Source organism: Mastomys coucha, unplaced genomic scaffold (genome assembly GCF_008632895.1).
Source record: "Mastomys coucha isolate ucsf_1 unplaced genomic scaffold, UCSF_Mcou_1 pScaffold18, whole genome shotgun sequence".
NCBI lineage: Eukaryota > Metazoa > Chordata > Mammalia > Rodentia > Muridae > Mastomys > Mastomys coucha.
Genome location: NW_022196900.1, coordinates 48,081,532 through 48,102,760, shown reverse-complemented (window position 1 = coordinate 48,102,760; position 21,229 = coordinate 48,081,532). Strand labels below are relative to the sequence as shown.

The 21,229-nt window shown below is 40.2% G+C and overlaps 1 protein-coding gene across 2 annotated transcripts in view; it reads right to left on the bottom strand.

Annotated features, from left to right (window-relative positions):
- Positions 1 to 21,229, bottom strand: part of Focad (focadhesin) — a 305,147-nt gene that overhangs the window by 35,120 nt on the left and 248,798 nt on the right. For both annotated transcript variants that reach the window (XM_031377824.1, XM_031377825.1), the window contains 9 exons: positions 20,317 to 20,425; positions 17,885 to 18,001; positions 15,336 to 15,574; positions 11,265 to 11,354; positions 5,946 to 6,093; positions 3,866 to 3,985; positions 2,373 to 2,495; positions 1,827 to 1,904; positions 1,161 to 1,232 (listed from right to left, as the gene is read on the bottom strand). In XM_031377824.1, coding sequence (XP_031233684.1) covers positions 1,161 to 1,232; positions 1,827 to 1,904; positions 2,373 to 2,495; positions 3,866 to 3,985; positions 5,946 to 6,093; positions 11,265 to 11,354; positions 15,336 to 15,574; positions 17,885 to 18,001; positions 20,317 to 20,425 — 1,096 coding nt within the window. The remainder of the gene's footprint in view (positions 1 to 1,160; positions 1,233 to 1,826; positions 1,905 to 2,372; positions 2,496 to 3,865; positions 3,986 to 5,945; positions 6,094 to 11,264; positions 11,355 to 15,335; positions 15,575 to 17,884; positions 18,002 to 20,316; positions 20,426 to 21,229) is intronic.

Below are 21,229 nucleotides of genomic sequence, written 5' to 3'. Positions count from 1 at the left end.
GCTCTTAAAGGGTCTGAGGATGTAGCTCAGTTGGGAGGGCGTTTGCCTGGTGTACACAAGGCCATGGGTTCAGCTCCAGCACTGCATAAACCAAGTGTGGTGGCTCATGCCTATCATCCCAGCCTATTGGGAGGCAGAAGCAAGAGGATCAAGAGTTGAGAGTCATCCTCAAGCACATACTTTGAGGCTAGCCTGGAACTTATAACAGCCTGACTCAAAAGAAAGGAAAATTCAAAAAGTAGAAAGGAAGAGAAAGTGACTTAAGAGTAAAGTATCTCTAAAAATAGGAAGAAATGTCATATTGCTTTCTTTAAATAATTTCTATCAGTGCTTACTATAATTCATGAGCATTTTAAAATAACAGTTTTCTAATTCTTCCAACTTTTAACAACTTAAATTTCAGTAAAATTCTTTTTCTGAGCACATTCTTATTCATATATGTAAAATATTTTTTCTCTGCCCAGAAATTCATGCTTTTACAACATGAATTACTAAAACTTCTTTATGTGCTAGGTATTATAATTAGTCATGTTTTATAAGAATGAAAACAAGTTCACTAAGTGGGAAAAAAGTAAGCTAGAAAGCACTGGGTATAGCAAGAATAGCAATTGCAGAAGCCTAGGCTGGGCATGATGCTTGGGGAGTGGTGCGACCACACACTCAGGACGGTTGACGCTGGTCAACTTCTTTCAGCCTGCACTTTCAAAGTTTATTCAGTAACCATGATATTTTAAACGATAAAGATAATAACAGATAAAAATTTTAAAGAAGATGAATATAACTCTACCTTACATGAGTAACAATGATAATTATTTACTCATCTGAACTAATACCACCTGACCTGGTACCTGGCCTGCCCTTTGGCTACCTTCCATTTGTTCTTGTCTCAAAAAGCTGGATAACCCTTGCAAGGCCATGTCTAATTTTTTAAGGTGAATCAATAAGAATGTAGCTTTAAAAAGTCATTTTTCTTTTATTCCAGGAGCAGAGCATACCTGTCAACGAACACAGGCCCATTTACTACTTTGAAATGCCCCATGAACTCAGCAGGAATGTTAGACTTTTGTATTTGCCAGGAAGGACACAGTATAACAAACAGTAGAAAAAGACAACAAAGGAGATGTGTTTCCCACACAGGGACTGCAAGTCCCTCTCCTTACCTCAGTTAAGGTTCTAATGACTTCATTAAGTCTTGCTTGAAAGTGAGTGTTCTGGATAGCTTCTGACTTTAGCTGAAAGAATAGGCAGAAATGACCCAGGGCATGAGATGATTTATCAACTGTCAGGATATCTCAAGCCCCTAAGTGGTGAGCCCCTCAAAGGCAGGGCCAGCATCTATTTATATTGATTTCTTAGCACCTATTCACAGTGGTACATAGCAGTCCCTCGAAGTTTTACTGTATGAACAAAGGCCTGCAATTCAGAACTGTGATGAACTTACACACACTTATGTCCACTGGGATAATGCTTCAGAGTCAAACATTCGCAAATATTTAAAATGGAACATTATAGGTATGAGCTGTGATTCCTTATGCATGAATTTTGAAATTTCTTATGCTTCAGTCACTCTTTTGGGCAAGAAACTATGGACGGCACTTACCTTAGGAGGTTAATTCCTATAAACTAAGAACAAGGAACAAATCTCTACAGAAAGAATTTTCAGCCAAGAGTACTTTTTCACAGAGCAGGGGTATTGAAGGCCCCTGAGTAACTGTTACCATGAGCATAAACTCCTCTGCCCCTAGGATAGCACTCTAACACCACTCTGTTGCTGCTATGGTTACGCATTCGTCTAAATTCCCTCCCTTCAGAGTTCCTGGCTTTACCTGCATGACCTCCACATCGGAGCCTACCAGTGCCACCAGGCCATGAAGGGCAGCCAGGCAGAGCATGGTGGGAGCACCCTGAAAACCAAGAATCAAACGAGTCAAAAGCAAAATACTCCTTGGGTTTGAAATTTATGCAAGTTACTGTTGAATAGTTAAGTAAATGGCTAAAATTGAAATAATTACATAGGATCAATACGATTAACAATTGATAATTGACCTCCCCCCAAATAACAATAGACTAAACCAAAGTAAAACATTAAGGCTGCTATGTCATAAGAAATGATAAGAAGCTGCCTATTTTTCCAGAAAATCTAACATTGTTTTAAAAGTTAATGCATAGTCTAGTAGCCAGCTTTTAAAAAATAAAACAACCTGCAATGGTTGACATGTTAAACTACTTATAAAATAAAAGTATATGTCTCTTTTGCTTGAAATTACCTGCATATGCTACCTAACTTAGCAGTTCCTACAAAGAATCCAATAAATCAGTCCTTTTTTCCCTTATAAAAATTTATAATAGCATACAGAAGGTGACTTTTTTACCTCTGTCAGGACAACTTTAATCCAGCTGGGGCGAAGTCTGTTGCCCAAGTCTTCAGCTTTTCCATGTCCACACTCAGACAAACCATAAACCAAGTTTCCTAATGCCAGTGCAAAGCCTGAAGTCTGGTACAAATAAAAATAGGGGTGAGGGAAAACAAACCATAGATTAGGAGTCATATAGAAGATATATCATATGTAGGGCAAATCAAGCATTTCTAGGGTTCCTATCCCTAAGTTTGATGTGGACTTTGGAAACAGAGTCTGTCTGTAGGGAGTTGCCTTGGGAGAATAATTCTTACTTTCAATCAATGAATCTAACTTCTCAGGACACGGTATAAGTGAAAAGCCGGAGGTTCACCAACCAAGGTCAAATCACCTCCTATGCAAGACAAGGTGCAGCATAGGAATACTTCTGACTTTGTTATTGCAAAGCATATCCTGAACATGTGACAGGCTCACAAAATAGTAAGACGTCACTAAGATCAGTGGCTCCTAAATAACTCACAAAGGCCAGCACAAAGATATGGAGTCAGACAACAGGAATTCTTTGGCATGTATAATTACAATTTTTTTCTGTTGTCTCAAGCACAGATAGAAGAAGTTCATGGGCCTCAAGAACATCCACAGTTTTACAAACACCTTCAGAACTATTTTCATCTTAAAAAAGTAAAAACTTTGCTACTAAATCTTCCCAACCTCTACCCTAGAGGCAACCACCAGTCTACTTCCTGTCCTTGTGATTCGACTCTAAGGAGAAACTCTAAGTATCTCACACAAGCTCAACTGGACAGCATTTTCTTGTGATTAGCTCATCTCACTTAGCATAGATCACAGCACATGTCAAAGGTTCCATTTTAAAGAGTGATGATCATTTAAGAACAATCATTTTAAGCATTCTGTTTAAGAATTCAAACTTTCCTTTACATCCTCACTTATGAACAGAGATTATCTGTCTTGAATTTGCTAGAGTTTGACTTAATCAGAACCCAATAAACATTCATAACTTTATAAAGTTTGTCGTTACACTTATGCATGTCTTACAAATTTAAATTCCTGTGTCCCCTCAACACAGTTTCTTGCTTTACTTTTCTAGCCACCTATTTTAGGATTTTATGAATGTGGAATAATGACTTGAAAAAAGAAAAAAAAATCAAAAACAGTACAAAGCTGGACATGGTGGTGGACACCTTAAATTCCAGCACTGGGAAGGTAGAGGCAAGCAGATCTTGATTGGGGCCAGCCTGGTCTGCATATTCCAGTTCTAGGTCAACCAGAGCTACACCCTATCTGGCCATTTATGGCCAATCAACATGCTCCCAGCCAAATGTCCACAGAAGCTGAGACAAGAAACAAGAGAAGGGTGTCTGGTTGCCAGTGGCTGCTGGGACCGTTCTAGACGGAACAGAGTCCATCCCAGTGAGTGAGTCAAGAAAGCAGCATGCAATAGCACCAAGAAGTGCAAGGAGAGAAACCACTGAGGGACACATTACAACCTGCTGGTTGTTCTCTACCAACAGCTGAAGCTTGTTCATAATGTCTTCAGCCTCTGTAGCTTCAATAATGCCAGCACTGAACGCTGATGTACACACACAGCTAAGTGTGTAGGCGAGGACCTGAGAAGAAAACAGAGCAGAAAAAAATGTTTGTTTGCGGGCAAAAACAAAATCAAAGACCGCTCAGATGTTAAGCTCTTCTGTCAAAGTTCTCCCCAGAAGAACTGAATTTAGATACAGGTACCCAAGACTGGGTAACAGTTTGCTCTCTGACTTATATACTGTTTCACAATGGGCTCGAGACGGGGATCATCTTAGATAGGATTCTGGAGGATCAAAGGCACATAGCTATGAGACAGAACCAGGATTCAAAGGAAGGCCTTCAACCATTAAGCCAGTGGTTCTCAACCCTGTAGGTCACAGCCCTTTGGGAACCCTCTATCTCCAAAAATATTTACATTACAATACAAAACAGTAGCAAAATCACACTTATGAGGTAGCAACAAAAGTAACTTTATGGCTGGGGGTCACCACACCATGAAGAACTGTGTTAAAGGGTCGCAGTGTTGGGAAGGTTGAGAACCACTCACTGCTCTAAACCAAAGCTGCCTTACAGTGCCATGCCATAACACAGCACATTTCAACAGCACACAAAACTTCACTAGCTATGAAGTGCCATGTACTCAACCCACAGTCCCAGGAGAGGGCGGTAAAGATGAGAAACACAGCCATGTTTCCAATCCCTAGGAGGGACCAAGAGCCTGAATGAATAGGAACTGTGTGAAACTGAGAGGGGTTTTGCAGTCTTCATTGTATGGTGTGAAAACTTGGCACGTAAGTGAATGAACAAGCAAATAAAGAAGACCTGGTAATGGGAGCAGAATGTCCTAACTGACCATCTGCAGGGTCCGTGAACTTGAGTCAGTTTCTGCGACCTGCAGAACCACAGCTTACGGCGCTCTTCCTGCTATGTCCAGTATTCACCAGCAAGCCCTTCCTTAGAGAGAAGCTGTTCCCATTAAGGGCAAAGCTCAACTCCCAGCACTGGCTGATGTAGAAAAGTGTAAGCAGCTTACAAGGAATCAGCCAGATATAAAACATCTGAGGAGGGACAAGACTACTTACTGGTGGACTTATTAATCAAAAGAGCACAGCAGACAAAAGCATCTGTTAAAATAAAATAACCTTGGTTTTGCTGATTAATCAGATTCTTTCTTTGACATAAAGATACACTCTATATGTATATATACACATATATTTATACACACACACACACACACACACACACATATATATATATACACATACTTTTAAATCATGCACCATAAGATGTAAAAAAATGGAAATGCGGTGCATACCTAGAACAAAACTTGAATCCTCTGTGCCACAAAGAAATTCCCCAATTCAACAAATCCCATTGCTGAAAACAGAGGGGCTGAGTGGGGAAACAGAGCAGCCATTATGTCCCCATCAATAGCTTGTGGGCAGGCTGGGAGAAAACAGAATCAGCTCTAATGAGAGGGAGAATCTGGCCCGATCACAAGGTCATCCCTGCCCCTCCCAACAGCGTGCGTATGCAGCACAGCTTTACCTGGCCACAACAGAGAAGACGTGACCCATATAGCTGAAGGTTCCCGCTCAGTGTGGGCTACTCATGTCAGTGGGGTCACACCAGCCCTATTGATCCAAATTTTTCTGCCACACCAGAGAAAAAAACTTCACCAAATGTGGTAAAGGGAATTTCTTCCATAATTTTCATACGAATAGGCACATATTTATGGCTCCATAAGCTTGCTTCTGACTTGTTTTTAAAGTTATATTTCACTTGAGGACAATTCTGAAAAGTCTTAGCTTGACCTCCTGAAGGTGTGTGCATTCTCTTATCCCATAGACCACATGGAAGTCTGAGTAAGATTTGGAGGTTGTGGTATTATATAGGTGGCTCGCCATTCTGCTTCTCTCCTTACTGCAGCTCTAAGTGGGAACTTCAGTTGGAGGGCAACTAAACCAAGAGACAAAGCAGCAATGACATAGCAGTGAAAGTTGGTAGAGCGAGGGGAGACAGACAACCACTGCCTACCTCCTGAAATGTCCTGCTCTGGCTCCCGCTCTCATCTAGGTAGGTAGACAGCTTCCGCAGAGATGCTGCCACGTGAACTCGTGACTCCAGGTGGCTGCTGTGGCTCATGAGGGACAGGGCAAGTCCAACTCCCAGGATACAGCCCGTGCTTGGATGACAAAAGAGACAGAGTCAGGGTCACATACAATGTGACTGCTCCACACCCGCACAGGAGCTTTGGTGCTCTGAAGCTGAAGTGCAACGTGGGTTCCACTTCTGCCTGGCTCAGTATGCTCTGGGACTCCTGACTTCTTTTCTCAAAAGAAAAAGTTTGTATCAAAACTTATATGCAGGGACTGTTGGCCATTAATAATACACTTGACTGAGACTCTAGTTTTAATCCTCAGTAGAGGGTTGACAGAGACAGACAGACAGACAGATACATAGACACACACAGATACACAGACACACAGACACACACACACACACACACAGAGAGAGAGAGAGAGAGAGAGAGAGAGAGAGAGAGAGAGAGAGAGAGAGAGAGAGAGAGAGAGAGAGAGAGAGAGAGAGAGAGAGAGAGAATCTCTCATAAACACACCCCAGCACCACCATAACCAACTACCAAGCATCAGAAAGCCATGGTCCAGGTCAGTGCCCTGGACCACCAGACAGTAAGAAACACACAAGCTTGAGTTAAACTCTGGTGAGAAACTGCCCTATTCCTGCCCTCACAGAAATGCCAGGACCCTCCCCTCTGGCCCATGCTTAAGGAGAGATGGGTCAAACTGCAAGGTGGGAGCTGAGGCTCTCTGGTTACAGATGGGAGCAGTGCAGAGTGTGGTGGTGCTGAGGGCTCCGTGTTTCCCAGTCAACTCCAGCAAATGGAATCTCTTTCTTAAAGAAACCATGCATTCATCTGTGCACAATGACATTAATCCTTCTTTCCCCTCTGCTCTCTGAGTACCACTGGGTCAGGAGAGAAAATGGACAAATGACAGGCTTGTCAAAAGTTACCCCATGTGACAACTCAATTGGAATCTGGGGCTTTGTGTCCCAATCTCCTGAAAGGACACATACCATTTAAAGAAAAGAATTGCTCTCATGAAAATTCAGGTTAGCACTCTAACATAGTGCACCTGTGGCCATCTTTTCTTTTTAAAGTTTTTCTCATTACTGTTGCCTTTTAACTGGAGGTAATAACAAGCATTTCAGAAAATATGGTATTGGTGCTGGTTTGGTGCAACCCCCACCCCAACCCCCATGATATACACAGCTGAAGCAGGCATTCCAGGGCTTTTCTCCAACATCCATATGGAGAGTAATTTTTCTCTTAAATGGCACTTATGGCTTTGGCTGGTGTCAAGAACCTTTCTATGAACACTAGAGTAACATGCACCCAAAGAACTCTGTGTAAACAGAGTCTCCACACCTAATAGTAGCGACCGGAAAGATACATGGGAATACATGGGATTCAAGATGCGCTCAAGAATACACAGAAAGCTTTCAGGAGAGCACAACCAGAAAGGGACTTGAGCCCCCAGCCTTCGGCTCCATCTGCCATGTCCTGCATGATATCGTGATGACACTCATGAGGAGGTAACTTAGTGTCTTCTAGTTTCTCTTGCAAAACAAACAGCACGAGGGAATCCTGTGTGGAGAAGCCAAGGCACCAGCAGCCTTCAGACAGGCAGGGCTGCTACTACAGCTCCCAGGAGCCTCACAAGTTCAACGGCTACTGCATTTCCCACCAGCTAAACCAACGCCTAGGGCTGTATGCTCTAGGGCTGCATGCTTTGAGAACTATCAAATTTCTGAAGGAAGGCTACTTTTGACTGGAAGGAATTTAAAGCTTTTGTTTTAATTAGGAATCTACAGAGAAAGTTTTTAAGCTATCGTTCCATATTGGCACATGTAGAACAGACAGAATTAGACAACGGTATAATTAGACACAGTCTGATTCATATTTTGACAAATATGACTACTGTTCTTCCTTTGAATGTATCCTTCATATTTAAATGGTTCTTCCTTAGGACACCATCCCAAGCCTAGGAGGGAATCTCTTTAAAATGCTCACACAGCCCCTGGTATTAAAGTATGTCCTATAATTTTAACTATAAAATTATGAAGAGAAACTCTTTGGGGAATTACTTCTTCTCTGACCTCACAGTTCTTCAACAGTAGATATCATTTTTATTTTTCTTCACTACCGTGTATCTTCAGCCTATGGTATTGAACTTGATGCACGGAGGCACCAATCCAGTATTTTCTGTGTGCTGAAGATTTGGCTAAGTGAGTTCTATAAGTGTTGAGGAGACAGATTATCTACAGAGAAAATGAGGGGAAATACACATACATGTGCATACTCTCACACACATGCACAATTCCTGATGTCTATGTTGGTTGGCAAAAGTAAACATACTATATAAGATTCTATCAGGAAAACACAATTTCTATTTCTTGCCAAACTAAATGAAGACAGACAAATTTATTTGTATGGATGGATTATTTCTCCCCACATTCAAATAAAAACTGGGGTTTACTGTTCTTATTAGATATTTTCTTTATATCTAGGAAGGAAGGAAGGAAGGAAGGAAAAGTCTGACTACTGTTATGTCATTACTTATTTAAATGTCTTATCACAGTGTATTAAAATGTTATCAGCAAAAAACCCACAAAATACCCAAATCTTATGTTTATATTGTGATATCAAATGAGATATTATGATAATACTTTTTTCTAAAATAATCACAGACAAGCCTTGAATTCCCTAGCTTATTGTCAGCAATCTTACAGATTAAGTACAAGCCATATGATAATTAGTTCTAATAACAGTTAACATTTGTTTAGCACTTTGCAAAGCACAATTTAAATGTTATTGTATTTGTAACAGCTCAATAGTAATTAACCAAAGCTCAGGTCATTGATGGATAACAGGACCAGAGTTAAGGCTGTCAGAACTGCAATGGCAGAGAGATGACCACTAGGTGGCAGCAAAATGTTAGCAATAGGACCAGACACCAGCGCAGGCATTCCTCTCTCAGCATCTTAACCAATAAATCAGGGAATCCTGGTGTATTTGCTCTGGGAGAATTCTGACATTTCAGGTAGCACACTCGTGGACCTATTAACCATCTCACAACAGTGCTTTTACTATCTCACTGGCAGATGAAGATTTGCCCTTTATGCTATCTAGACACTAGGCATTCTGGCCTGGGCCAAGTTAGAAAAGGAGAAATATATATACATATATATATATATATATATATATATATATATGTGTGTGTGTGTGTATATATATATATATATATATATATGTATATATATATGTGTGTGTGTGTATGTATGTATGTATGTATGTATGTGTATATATATATATATATAATATGTGTATATATATATATATATATATATATATATATAATTAGTGGGGAACAGTTGAACGTCAATAATGATGATGACAATAATAATGCCACCATATTGCCAAGTATGAAATGGTTTCTTCCCAGTGAACTCTACACTGACACAAGACAAAGAAAATGGTTTTGAATTCAGATGTCCTAGGAACATTTCTTAATTCTGCCACTGACGAAGAAAAAGTTGTCAGCTCAGAGACTACTTCTCTTTATCCACGCACTGAAGAGTCCTGCTTAGAGCTCTCTTTCAGGTGTGATTAGACCTAAGTATGCAAGGTGCACATCTGAAAACGCAGTTGATGGACAAGTGCCAGAGGAGCCTAAGACTGAGAAAGACCTTCACCCAGGGCTGACAAGTGAGGCCACTGATGGATGGAAATCCTGAGCTTCATTAGCAGTAGGGATGCTGAAGTTTGGAAGGGAGAGGGGAAGCCTGCTTGGAAGCTTGGACCTTAATGCACAAGTACCTCTCTTCCCAGTGGGAAGGTGTTTCACATCCTGCTCTACATTCCTCTGTGGAAGTGGTCCCTGTCCAGGGCCACTCTTAAATATTGCTCTTTACTAGAAAGATGAGAATCAAGAGAGAAGAGAATGAGGCAATAAGAATATTATCAGTTATATAAATAAAATTTAAGGTTAGACACACTTAGACATGTGATGCCTTTAAGACATAGACACCTGTAACCACAGAGATGGATGGAAACCGTATGTGAGCTGTTCTCTACAGTTCCAGTTGGGGAACACCTCGCCGTGTTTGAACTGTAAGCTTTTTCCATATCTTTCTAACACCCTGAGCTATGGCTATAGGGAGTACCCAGGGAGAATGGACAGGAAGAAAGCAAAGGTCTGATGCAGGATTCCTACTTGTTGGCTATTAGTACAATAGCAATACAAATATTAAACTCAAAATCCCAATCATGATTTGAACAGTAACTGTATGCCCTTATTCTTCTCGTTAGTCATTTTCTATATTCAGAAGACTTCAACCTCACACTCCCTTCTCGTATTCAGACTGTACTCTACAGAAGTCACAGGATCCCTGAGGATCTCTTGAGGAACTGTCAGGCCTCTATTCATTCAGTCTTATCCTGAATATAAAAATCTCATCAGTGCCACCTACTACAGAGGCCAACTGTGGGTATGATAAAAATCCTCTATAAGCTTCCCTTTGTATGGCTACGTCACTACATTATCTATTCTTTGTTAGTCTGAGCCCAACAAACTAGATGTTATCTATGGATAACACAAAAGGGTAAACTGCTAGTTCTAATATGTGGTGTTTTCTAGAAACAGTGGACCCCAGAGTTTTCAAACCTGAGATTCCAAAACATAGAAGTCAAAAAGTGTGCAAGCTATTGTTGACAATATTCCACAAAACTTAACAAAACCATATTATTCAGGCATACAACTCTGAGATTAGAGATTAAATGTATAGCAGCATGTTTAACAGTTTTTATATTATTATTCTTTTATGATTATTTTCAATATTAGAATGAAACCATAAAATTTAAGGTGTTTCATTTTAACAAATTCTTTACAAAGCATGAGGGCCAAACGGGGTTGGTGGAAGACCCATAGCTGTTAAAATGACTGTGAGCCTCTGATACAATAAACGGCCATTTCCATTCGATGCCTCAGACGGTGGTTTTACAGGGAACTCAAACCGTCAGGGGCTCTCTTTGTCCACTCCTATTCAAATCATTTCAGCTAATCTTGAAGCTAGGTTAAGTGAGGCATCCTGGTCAGCAGGTCCAAAGTAAGATGGAAGTTTTGGTAGCAGGAGGATTGAGCTACAAAATGGCACACACTACTCTGCTCTGCTACGGTAAGATGGGATCCTTCACCATACTTCACCATAGCCTCTAAGGATGGTTGCAAGCATCAGACAAACTCTGAGCATGAATTATGAATGTAACCAACATACTTGTATTCCAGACTGGGGTCAAAACAGCAGCTTTCCAGGGCATCCAACGACTTCATCAGAAGAAGGTTCATCTGTTGGCCAGACATGTCACTAGATAAGGAGATGGGCACAACGGATTACTAATAATCACTCAACTGTTCCAAGTTCAGTTATGTTCATGGCATATCTGCGAGTGTGAGGCTCAATGGTAGGATGCTTGCCCAGTATGCATAAGACTCTGGATATGATCTCTAGTACTATGAGACAAATAAAATGCATTCTGGTCCAGAGAGATGGCTTAACAGGTAAGAGTGCTTGTCTAACACATTCAGTGAGCCTGATGATCTGTGTTCGATCCCCAGAGCCAACATAATGAATGGCAACAAATCCTACAAATTATCCTCCAGTCTCCATGTGTGCACCATGGCATGCATGCCACACATGTGCTAACATATACACAGATAGATACATGTTAATAAAAAAGTCAAAGTTCTTCAAAGAAAGTCTTTTTCTGTCACTATCTACTAGAAATTTCAGTATTCCTATTCCTTTATATGTAAAAAAAAGTAGTAACAATAATGGTGACTCACATATGCTCATTTGGTAGACAGGGTAACTGTAAAAATGATTCAGCAATCAAGTTCTGAAGGATGTAACCAATTACAAACAATAAGTCCTAAAGTTTCCTTTGATTTCTCTGTGTATTTAAATCTGAAATCACTGAAGAACACAATTTCAAATATTTGTAAGAATGTAAAAGAGATGCTTTTGAAGCAAATTGAATAACACTATTGATAAAGTTGTTATTCACTCCAAATTTCTCTCTTGGGAGGGATGCAGCTTGTGACTCCATGTCTTAGTTGTATGGGTTGCCAGTTAGCCTTATTCCTTTAATTATGTAGTTTTTAAGGGGGAAAATTCCCTAGCCCTATGTTTTTGTGCTTCTATATAACAATTGGTTTTTATAATTGTCTTAGTGAGAATTAAGACTGGATAGTAAAAGAAACCTTAGAAGGGAGCTCTCTGGCTCCTTCCTCAGGAAAAGCTGTGGGCTTCCTCACTCACACTGTAGTACACAGGGTTCCTAGGGCTCAGCCCCTTCTCTTTATCCTCGGATCATACTGGATGAAATGCAGCCCAAGGATACCAAGGAACCAGAGGAGACTTGACAGCTTCCAAACAAGACTACAGCAGTGCTTGCAAACATGGATTATACTGGGACATGAGAGAAGCCTTGGTGGACAGAAAGACAGATACACACACATATGGGGTATAGGAGGGGCACTAAATAAATAAGTTCCTTTAGAATTATTCTTTGGAATAAAGTATAATCAAATATTCTCATATTGAGATCATATTTACATCCTCTACAGGTTATGACAGAGGTAAGAAACTTCGTGTAATGAACCTTCCTGAAGAATCCTAGCCAGGAATTCAAATTCAGGAAAATCCTAAGTCAGACTAGCTGTGATGAGTCTCTTCTAGGAGGCAGAATGTCTCTGAGAACAATGGAGTGCTGACATCTGTTCTCTTAAGGGGTACTTCACACACCCATCTCAAGCCAATAGTTCTATTGGTACTTAGCTTTATTTTATACTTATTTATATAATATTGTAAGTATTTTGCCTGCATGTTTGTCTGTGCACCATGTGTGTGCCTAATGCCCAGGGAAGCCAGAAATGGGCATAGGATCCTCTAGGACTGGATTTACAGATGCTTGGGAGCTGCCATGTGGGTGCTGGCAATCAAACTCCAGCCCTCTGGAAAAGCAGCCAGTGCTCTTAACCACTGAGCTATACCTCCAACCCCTATGTTTGATTATACTTTTAAGATTCATTTTATTTTATATTTTCTGTGTGTGCTTGGTGCCTGTGTAAGAGTGTGTGCACATGAGTGTGGATCACCTTAGAAGATACAAGAGTGTACTAGAGCCCCTGGGGCTACAGTTATGGTTACACTGAGTTACCCAACAAGGTACTAGGTGCCTAACTCAGGTTGTTTGGGAAAAGCAGCAAGCACTCATAACCACTGAGGTAGCTCTCCAGCCCCTAATCTTTATTTTAGGGGGAAATTCCCAACAACAAAAAGACAAGTCTGAAAAATTATAACATCTGGTATACATATATATATATTGTGATTACCAAGTAAAACATCTATTTGTAGAAAGAGCAAATAGTTCTCATTTCTCTGTTCTAAAAGAAATGGGCAAGTAGGAACCAGGGATTATTATATGTTGGTGACTATATTATCAAGACACAGGTCCCGAGAAAAGAATAATGCTATTAGGCAAAGTTAATATCTATAGGTACTAAGGGCCAGGCATGGTGGCACACACCTTTAATCCCAGCACTCAGGACTTTGAGGCCAGCCTGGTCTACACATCGAGTTCCAGAACAGCCATGGCCACATAGAGTGGCCCTGTCTTAAAAAACAATCAAATAAACCAATCTACTAGTATTCTCAGTGACTCAGCCACAGATGAGCTTCCCGTGTCCTTGCCCAGGATACCCGGGAGGTACAAATTCAAGTACGAGAGACAGGGGTGGAAGGCAACCTGAGAATGAGGGTAAGTGTGCATGTGTCGGTTTTCCAGGCAGCATGATTAAATTAAACCCCAATGCAAACCTGATAGTCATAAAGCCAGTGCAGCACCTTATCCCAAGTTAATGAAGAAGTGAGCCCTGCCGGGATAGGATGAAGCGACTCGCCTACAACTGAACTGCCAAAGGCTCAGTTTTAGATGTAAAGACACACTGCTTGAAAGCAAACCGAAGAAGAGCCTGAACACAGATGGTGAAGAGAGCGCCATTTGTTGCACAGCAGCAAAGGGGAAAAATCACTTTGAAGTCTTAAGCTTTTACAAAACACTTTATGTTCTATCAGACACAGGAGGAATGGAGGCGTCGATTCCCATGCAAGGGGCATATTCTTTGTTCACATCTAGAGCTGGGCCTCCATGAATATTCTGGCCATGTCTCATTTTCATTTGCAGATACTATGCCAGTCATTCCACTTGTCTGACATATGTTTCCAGAAGTTAGAGATGTCTTCTTGAAATATGCCGTCCCAAGAGCAATAATAATCTCCCCCAAAACACAATAGTGTTTGTTCAAGGCAAGTAAATTACAAACACAAACTTAAATTGAGCACTTTAGATGCTGTGTAGCATCATCCATTTTATCCACAACACAGTGTCTGCTTTGGGGCCACTAAATGCTACCCAATAGGAAGTATATGGACATCTAACATCATAGCTAGATGTTTCTCCCTATATCCTATTTACAGTGTAGGAGGAAGCAGCTGAGGTCCAAGTCACTACCATTAATATTCATAGTAAAAAAGTATTCATGACAGACTGCACTACAATCAACCTAGATGCATAAAATTCTAAGGTTTAATCTAAAATATAGGGACAAGACCAATTATTAACAAAGCTAAGATAGATTAATTGATGTGTAGGAAAACTTGCCCATTTAGTGGAATTTTTCCACCTGGGTCTTTCATATTCCATTTGTGCCATTCACTGATAATGCTAGCAGCCAAATATGAGCAATCAAACTGAATAAAGCACCCAGCATAATATGCACAGATTAGGACTCTTTAAAGATTACTAACCGTACGCAGGGTACAGAACAAAAGCAGCATTTTAAAGCTGAGTGCATGCTGTTCGGTGACTCAGTGACTCTTAGCACTTCTCTGCTACATGGACTCCCCAATTGTTTCTTCCCAGTTTATGGAGATATCAATAAAGGAGCAACAATGAAAGGGAGAGGGGAGAAGATTCTCTTTACCTACAGTACTCTAAGACTCGTGTTCATGCCTATTAATTATACATTTGTACTTTTATCTCAGCCTGAGATGGTTTTCAAGTAACCAGTCACTTGACTACTACCCATAAAGAATACTAATATCCATATAATATTTTAGGCAGTCAAATTTTAGAGAATAAACAATAAGTTCAACCATCTCAAAAAGTTTAGCAAGAACATACTGCTTAGATGTAATGTTTAGGTTCCTGTATGTGTGTTTGTGTGTGTATTCCATCACCAAAATCACAAAGAGGAAACACAGCAAATACTTCAATCAAGGTACCTGAGTTTCTCTTCACACAAGCGAGAGAGAAACATCCCCAATGCAAGGCCCATGTGGATTTGCACGGCTTGAGATTCATCAGCACTTGGTTTCCCAGGTAACCTGGCAGTCAGCATGTTCAGGATTTCCTCAACCTTCTCTTTGCAAGAGATAATGAAAACCGGCACTAGGAGAGACAAAGCCGTGGCGGCAGCAGAGCGCGCAATAGCACTTGCCGTGTTCTCACCAGAATAGGACTTCTAGGGCAACCAAAGAAAGAAGTCAGGTTAGCCTCTTGCTTAAAACACAAAGGGTGCACATCTATGGCACGGGTGCTACAGCAATGCAAGCTTCTCCTACACCAGCACATAAAGGAGACTCTCACTGTGTTTGCTGCACACCCAGCTTTCAGTCAATGTGCCCATCTACTACTGAGTACCCAGTAACATCCTCTGAAATTTCAAAGAAAATTCTAAGTGCCCGTGTTGAGAGGCTGTAGATTCTCTCACTATAAAATTCCGTTTCAATGTTTTTAAAAGCCTGCATGCACATAACAGGAAAGTCAAATGTAAAGCTGCCTGAACACAGACAAGCCACATTACAATCGTCCAGAAAGCTAGGGCTTGTCCAGAAAAGAAGAGAAAGGGATGAGGACAAGAGCTACGCTTACGATGGAGAAACAGGTAGAAGCTCAGCACAAGGATCTACCGGCACATCTCCAAATGTTTTTGTGGGAACACAACCCAATAGATGGATTCTTTTCTACAGGGGTTAATTCCTTTTAATAAAGAGGGAAGTTGAAATTCTAAAATCTTCTGGTTACAAAGCAGTAACCAGCTATTCATGTTACTGGGGCTCTACATGTGCCTTCTGATACCCAACTATGGAAAAGAAATGAATAACAGCACTAATAAAATGACAGGACAGCATCTGCAAGAGTCCCATGTTGGACCACTCCAGCATACATGCTATACGTTTTGTAAATGTGTCTCACCTCGAGAAGAAAGCCTCTTTACCACCCTCACTGTTCTCCATTCTGGGTTTTCAGACATGCCATAAAAGGAGCCTTATCCGGGCAGTCAAAGCACAGTACAATGTGTTTTAATTCTATGTGGATTTACTCCCTAAGCTCTAGGACTTTAAGGATAAAAATCAAGTATGTAGGACACCATACTGAATGCTAATATAATGTTTTCAAATGACAATGTTTCTTAAACTGACTCAGCTACATATGACACAGGAAATAAAGGAAATGACTTTTGAAATATGTCCTTAAAATAAGTAATCATGTAAAAAGAATTGAAAAGGTAAGCAGTTAATATTGAACTGGCCAATAAAGAGTTTGTCTTCTTGGTTCATAAGAACTAAGCAGAATGCCTAGGATTCTTACATGGTGTCTGTTCTGGTGAGTGTCTGACCCACATAGTTACTCTATAAGCTTCAAAACAATTTAAGCAAATTGTTCCTTTCCTGGAGGATTCTTTCTCTGAACAAAATCTAACTTCCAATTTAGTTTTCTATTACTTCTTCTTCTTCTTCTTCTTCTTCTTCTTCTTCTTCTTCTTCTTATTATTATTATTATTATTATTATTATTATTATCCAAAACTGTAGTTAAATCTAGCATTGGACCCTAGGCCCCAGATCAATACCTACCTGGTTCTCCCAAGGGCAGGGTAAAAGGAAACAGAGTATTTACAGAGAAGACCATGGGCAATGGACTTTGGACTAAAACCCTAATCTTCACCACAGTTCGGGATGTGTGCTACGTTTTTCTTTAAACAACTGCAACCCTCACCAACTTGGCTGACTGGCCTGTGAGCTCTCTTATTTTCTAAGCAATGGACAAAACCAAAATAATTATACACCATTGCAGGAGTAAAGTAACTCCACAACCCCAAAGGGACCATTACACAGCAACATGATGCGCATTTCACATTGCTTCAGTCATCATGAAACAGAGAAAGGTGTGGGTGGCAGTAATTGTTCATGTGACCAACAAGATTATTTGGTATTAACAAAGAATTTTAGTGTTTTGAAAATACAGCACTTTTACATAACTTAATTTCACCCTCACAGTCGTTGACTCAGAAAGGCACAGCAAAGGATTTTTATTTTTATTTCATAAATGTGGAAAACAAGAATGATAACGGTGAACTGCCAAGTCAATAGTCACAAAACTAAGAGGTTGTGTCAGGCATTCATTACAGAGGATGCTGTTATTCATTTCATTTTATAAATAATGACAAAAAAGACCAAATATATTCCAAGAGCCACTTATCCTACAAATGTAGCCCTTGACCCTGACTATACATAAGAAAAAAATCTAGAGCTTTCATGTCGCTGGTATGTAGTACTCATCCTAAACCAACTCAATCAAACGTGGAACCTACCCACCAGTCTAGCTACACACACACAAACACACACACACACACACACTTACCTTTAAACCTATAGTCAGAAGCTGAAATTACTATACCATGCCATATTTTTCATGTGAGCAGTGGACGTAGGGATAGTCAACTCATGGTGATTCTGGTCACTTATATGATAAAAGCACTTTTGCACTTACATGATAAAAGCAGGTGAAGAGTTGTCCTTTGGGGTGGTAATGGCTATCTACAATAACCAGGAGAGTATTAAGCACCATGGAAACCCACTCTTTCACTGGAAGGAAATTAGGTTGGACCTGTAGATGAGGAACAATGTGAAATGATAGCAGAAAAAATATAACAAATCTAAACTTTATTTTGGCATCTAAACTTTATTTTACAGCCTTTTCTTTGTTGTTAAACAATGAAATGCTATCCTTACGAAGTAAACTTTACCTGCTTGGAGTACATGAAGTGAATAGAGTTGGCAAAGGTGTGTCCTTACCTGTTTCCCAACAGGAGTACAATTACATTTTATTCAATGGTTATCAGAAGTGGAAAGACAGAAGCTACAGCAGAATACACTCAGGTTTCCCCTGCTCAGTGAATTGTGAGGAAAATAACATACATGAGAGAGAAGTGTGAAAAAGAGATTCAAAATTTCCAAATTTTATGACTTATCATTTCACAAAGGAGTCAATTAGCCTGCTACAGTTTGACCAACTCTCTTAGCATTTATGTTCACTATTACATATGATCTGTCCATCAGTTATCATGGCCAATCACCTAACTAACAAATTATAAAAACTATATTCACTAAAAAAAAGACTTGGCTGTAGAGGTCACCTGTGGCCATCAGGGCAGAAACACTCATCTTAAGATTTTTTGTCATTGGTCACACCTGTTCAACTTTAATCAAATAATGAGATCTGGACTTTGTATCGATAAAAGGCAAAAGGCAAGGTCAATAAAAATAAAAGCAAAGCCCCATTCTTAGCCTATACACTTTCTCAGTCTGATGAGACTGAAAGTAGGGAATAAAGCATACGAGAATCTGGAACTTCAATTTTGAGCTATACCTCCAGTTATTATGGGGCAAATTAACTTCACAACTGTTAATTCACCATAACTATCCCCTAAGAAAAGGGATCGTTGCCTTGGCTCACAGGGCTGTTCCCAAATTACCTACTTCAATAACGCCCTTTGGATAATTCTCTCTTCTCCATTATTTGGAGATTAATTAAATGCTCAGATGAAGCTGTGTCATAAGCCTACCCATGGGGTAGGAGTAGAACCCTGTAAATCTAAGTTGTAAGTGATGGATACAAGCAAGACAAAAAGTGACCCAAGTGGAGATGCTCTGCTAAGATATTTCAAGAATACTCTGTCAGAGGTTCCCCTTTTCCTGGCCAAACTTAGCCTTTAAACTTTGTCTTCAATTCCAAGGGTTTCCAAAGTCCATGCATTTTCAGTTTCCTTTTTTTTTTTAAATGAATGGGAGGCACATTTCTTTCCATGCAGTAAAGCACCATGAAAGGAGAGTACAGAGCCCGGTGTGGGAATAACAGCTATAAGATGAGACAGGACAGTGAGGTAGAAGCCGCCTAGGTTATATAAGGAGACCCTACTTTAAAACCCAAACAAACCCAATGAAGACAGATCAAAATAGAGTACAAATGGCTCATAGAACACTCCTCTAGGACAAAGGCAGTAATGCTAATGATGGTTATTTTTACTGAAAGCTTATCATTTACCTGCTGTTGTGAGATTCTCTCTCTCTCTCTCTCTCTCTCTCTCTCTCTCTCTCTCTCTCTCTGTGTGTGTGTGTGTGTGTGTATGTGTGTGTGTGTACACGCACATGTACTCACACATGAGCACATTCCTTTAATTTTTTACAGTATTATTATCTGGGAAGTACTACCATTCCATGTTATAGGTGGGGAAACAGTTTCCAAAAGTGGAAATCATTACACATAGGCTGTGTAGCTAATAAGTCAAAGTAATGCAATTTAAATATAGGACTCTGTCATTCAGAAACCTGTGTTTTATTTTGTTTCTTTAAGTACTTGGTCCACATCATATCTGGCTAATGATAGTTAACAGACATTAGAACTTAAAACAAGAACAAATCCACATCCTTTTATTTTGACAGATATGAATTATCTGAAAAAGTACATTGGAAATGAATATTGGCCATCCTGTCAGATGTTTAATTAAGAAAAAAATGCCTTGCAAAAATGAATAGGCACTTTATCATTGACATCTACAATTAAAATGCAAAGTGCAATTTTTCCAGTGTGTACACACAGCTTATTTATCATTGTTCGACAGTATTGTTCACTTTCTGTAAGCCTGGTTAACCTTCTAAGATTGTTTACTAGTGATGTAATCACAAAAAGACAGCCCTTGTTTCATAAAATTGTCACCTTCAAAGGGAAATGGCCACTTAACTACAGTGAGAAAAGCATAGCAACAAGTCAGGAAGAGAGGGGGGCTCCCAGTAAGGGCTCATCACATAGGAGAACTTGATGAGGCAGTCACAGAATTTAACCTTGCAAACCTAGCAGGCCACCTAAATAATGACTAAAGGGATGTAAGCAAAGTCCACATGCCCTAAGCCCTCCCAACTCACCTCCATCACTCCATCAGAATCTGAGGAAAGGCTGGCTTCATGCTTGGACACCACGACAGCAAGGCTGCTTAAGGCCAACAGTGCATTGCCTTTGACCACTGGACTCTCTCTATGTTAAAAGAAAAGATTCCAATAGAGGACTTAGAAGATCAAGAGAGAGACATCATCATGGGAGACCAGACAAGGTAGAAAAGTACCTCTGCCGCAGCACAAAGCTAGTTAAAACAAGAAGGAAGATATGGGTATGGGAGGCTAGAAAGGTGCTTCAGTGATTAGAGTACTTGCTCTTTCACAGGACCTGGGTTTAGTTCCCAGGATAAACATGGTGGTTGTGGTGTTCTGAATGGAAATGGCTCCCATAGATTCATAGGGACTGGCAATACTGGAGAAGTGACCTTGTTGAATTAAGTGTATCAGGGGGTTCTCACACAAGTATGGGGTGGGGACTTCGAGTTTCAGACGCTCAAGACAGACCCAGGGCACTCTCTCTGCTTGCTGCCTTTTTATCCCGATGTAGAACTCCCAGCTACCTCTCCAACACATCTGCTGCATGCCATCATGCTTGCTGCCATGAGAATAATGGACTAAAGCTCTAAACCTGTAAGTCAGTCTCAATTAAATGTTTTCCTTTATAAGAACTGCCATGGTTATGGTGTCTCTTCAAAGCAACAGAAACTGTAACTGAGACAGTAGCTCACAACCATCAGTAATTCTACATCCAGGAATCTGACACTCTTCTAAGCTCCATGGGTACCAGGCATTCACATGATACACAAACACATGCAGACAAAACACTCATACATACAAAATAAAAATAATTAGCCAGGTATGGTGGTGTGCACCGTTAATCCCAACACTCAGGAGGCAGATGCAGGAAGATCTCAGTAATTCAATGTCATCATGGTCTACATGG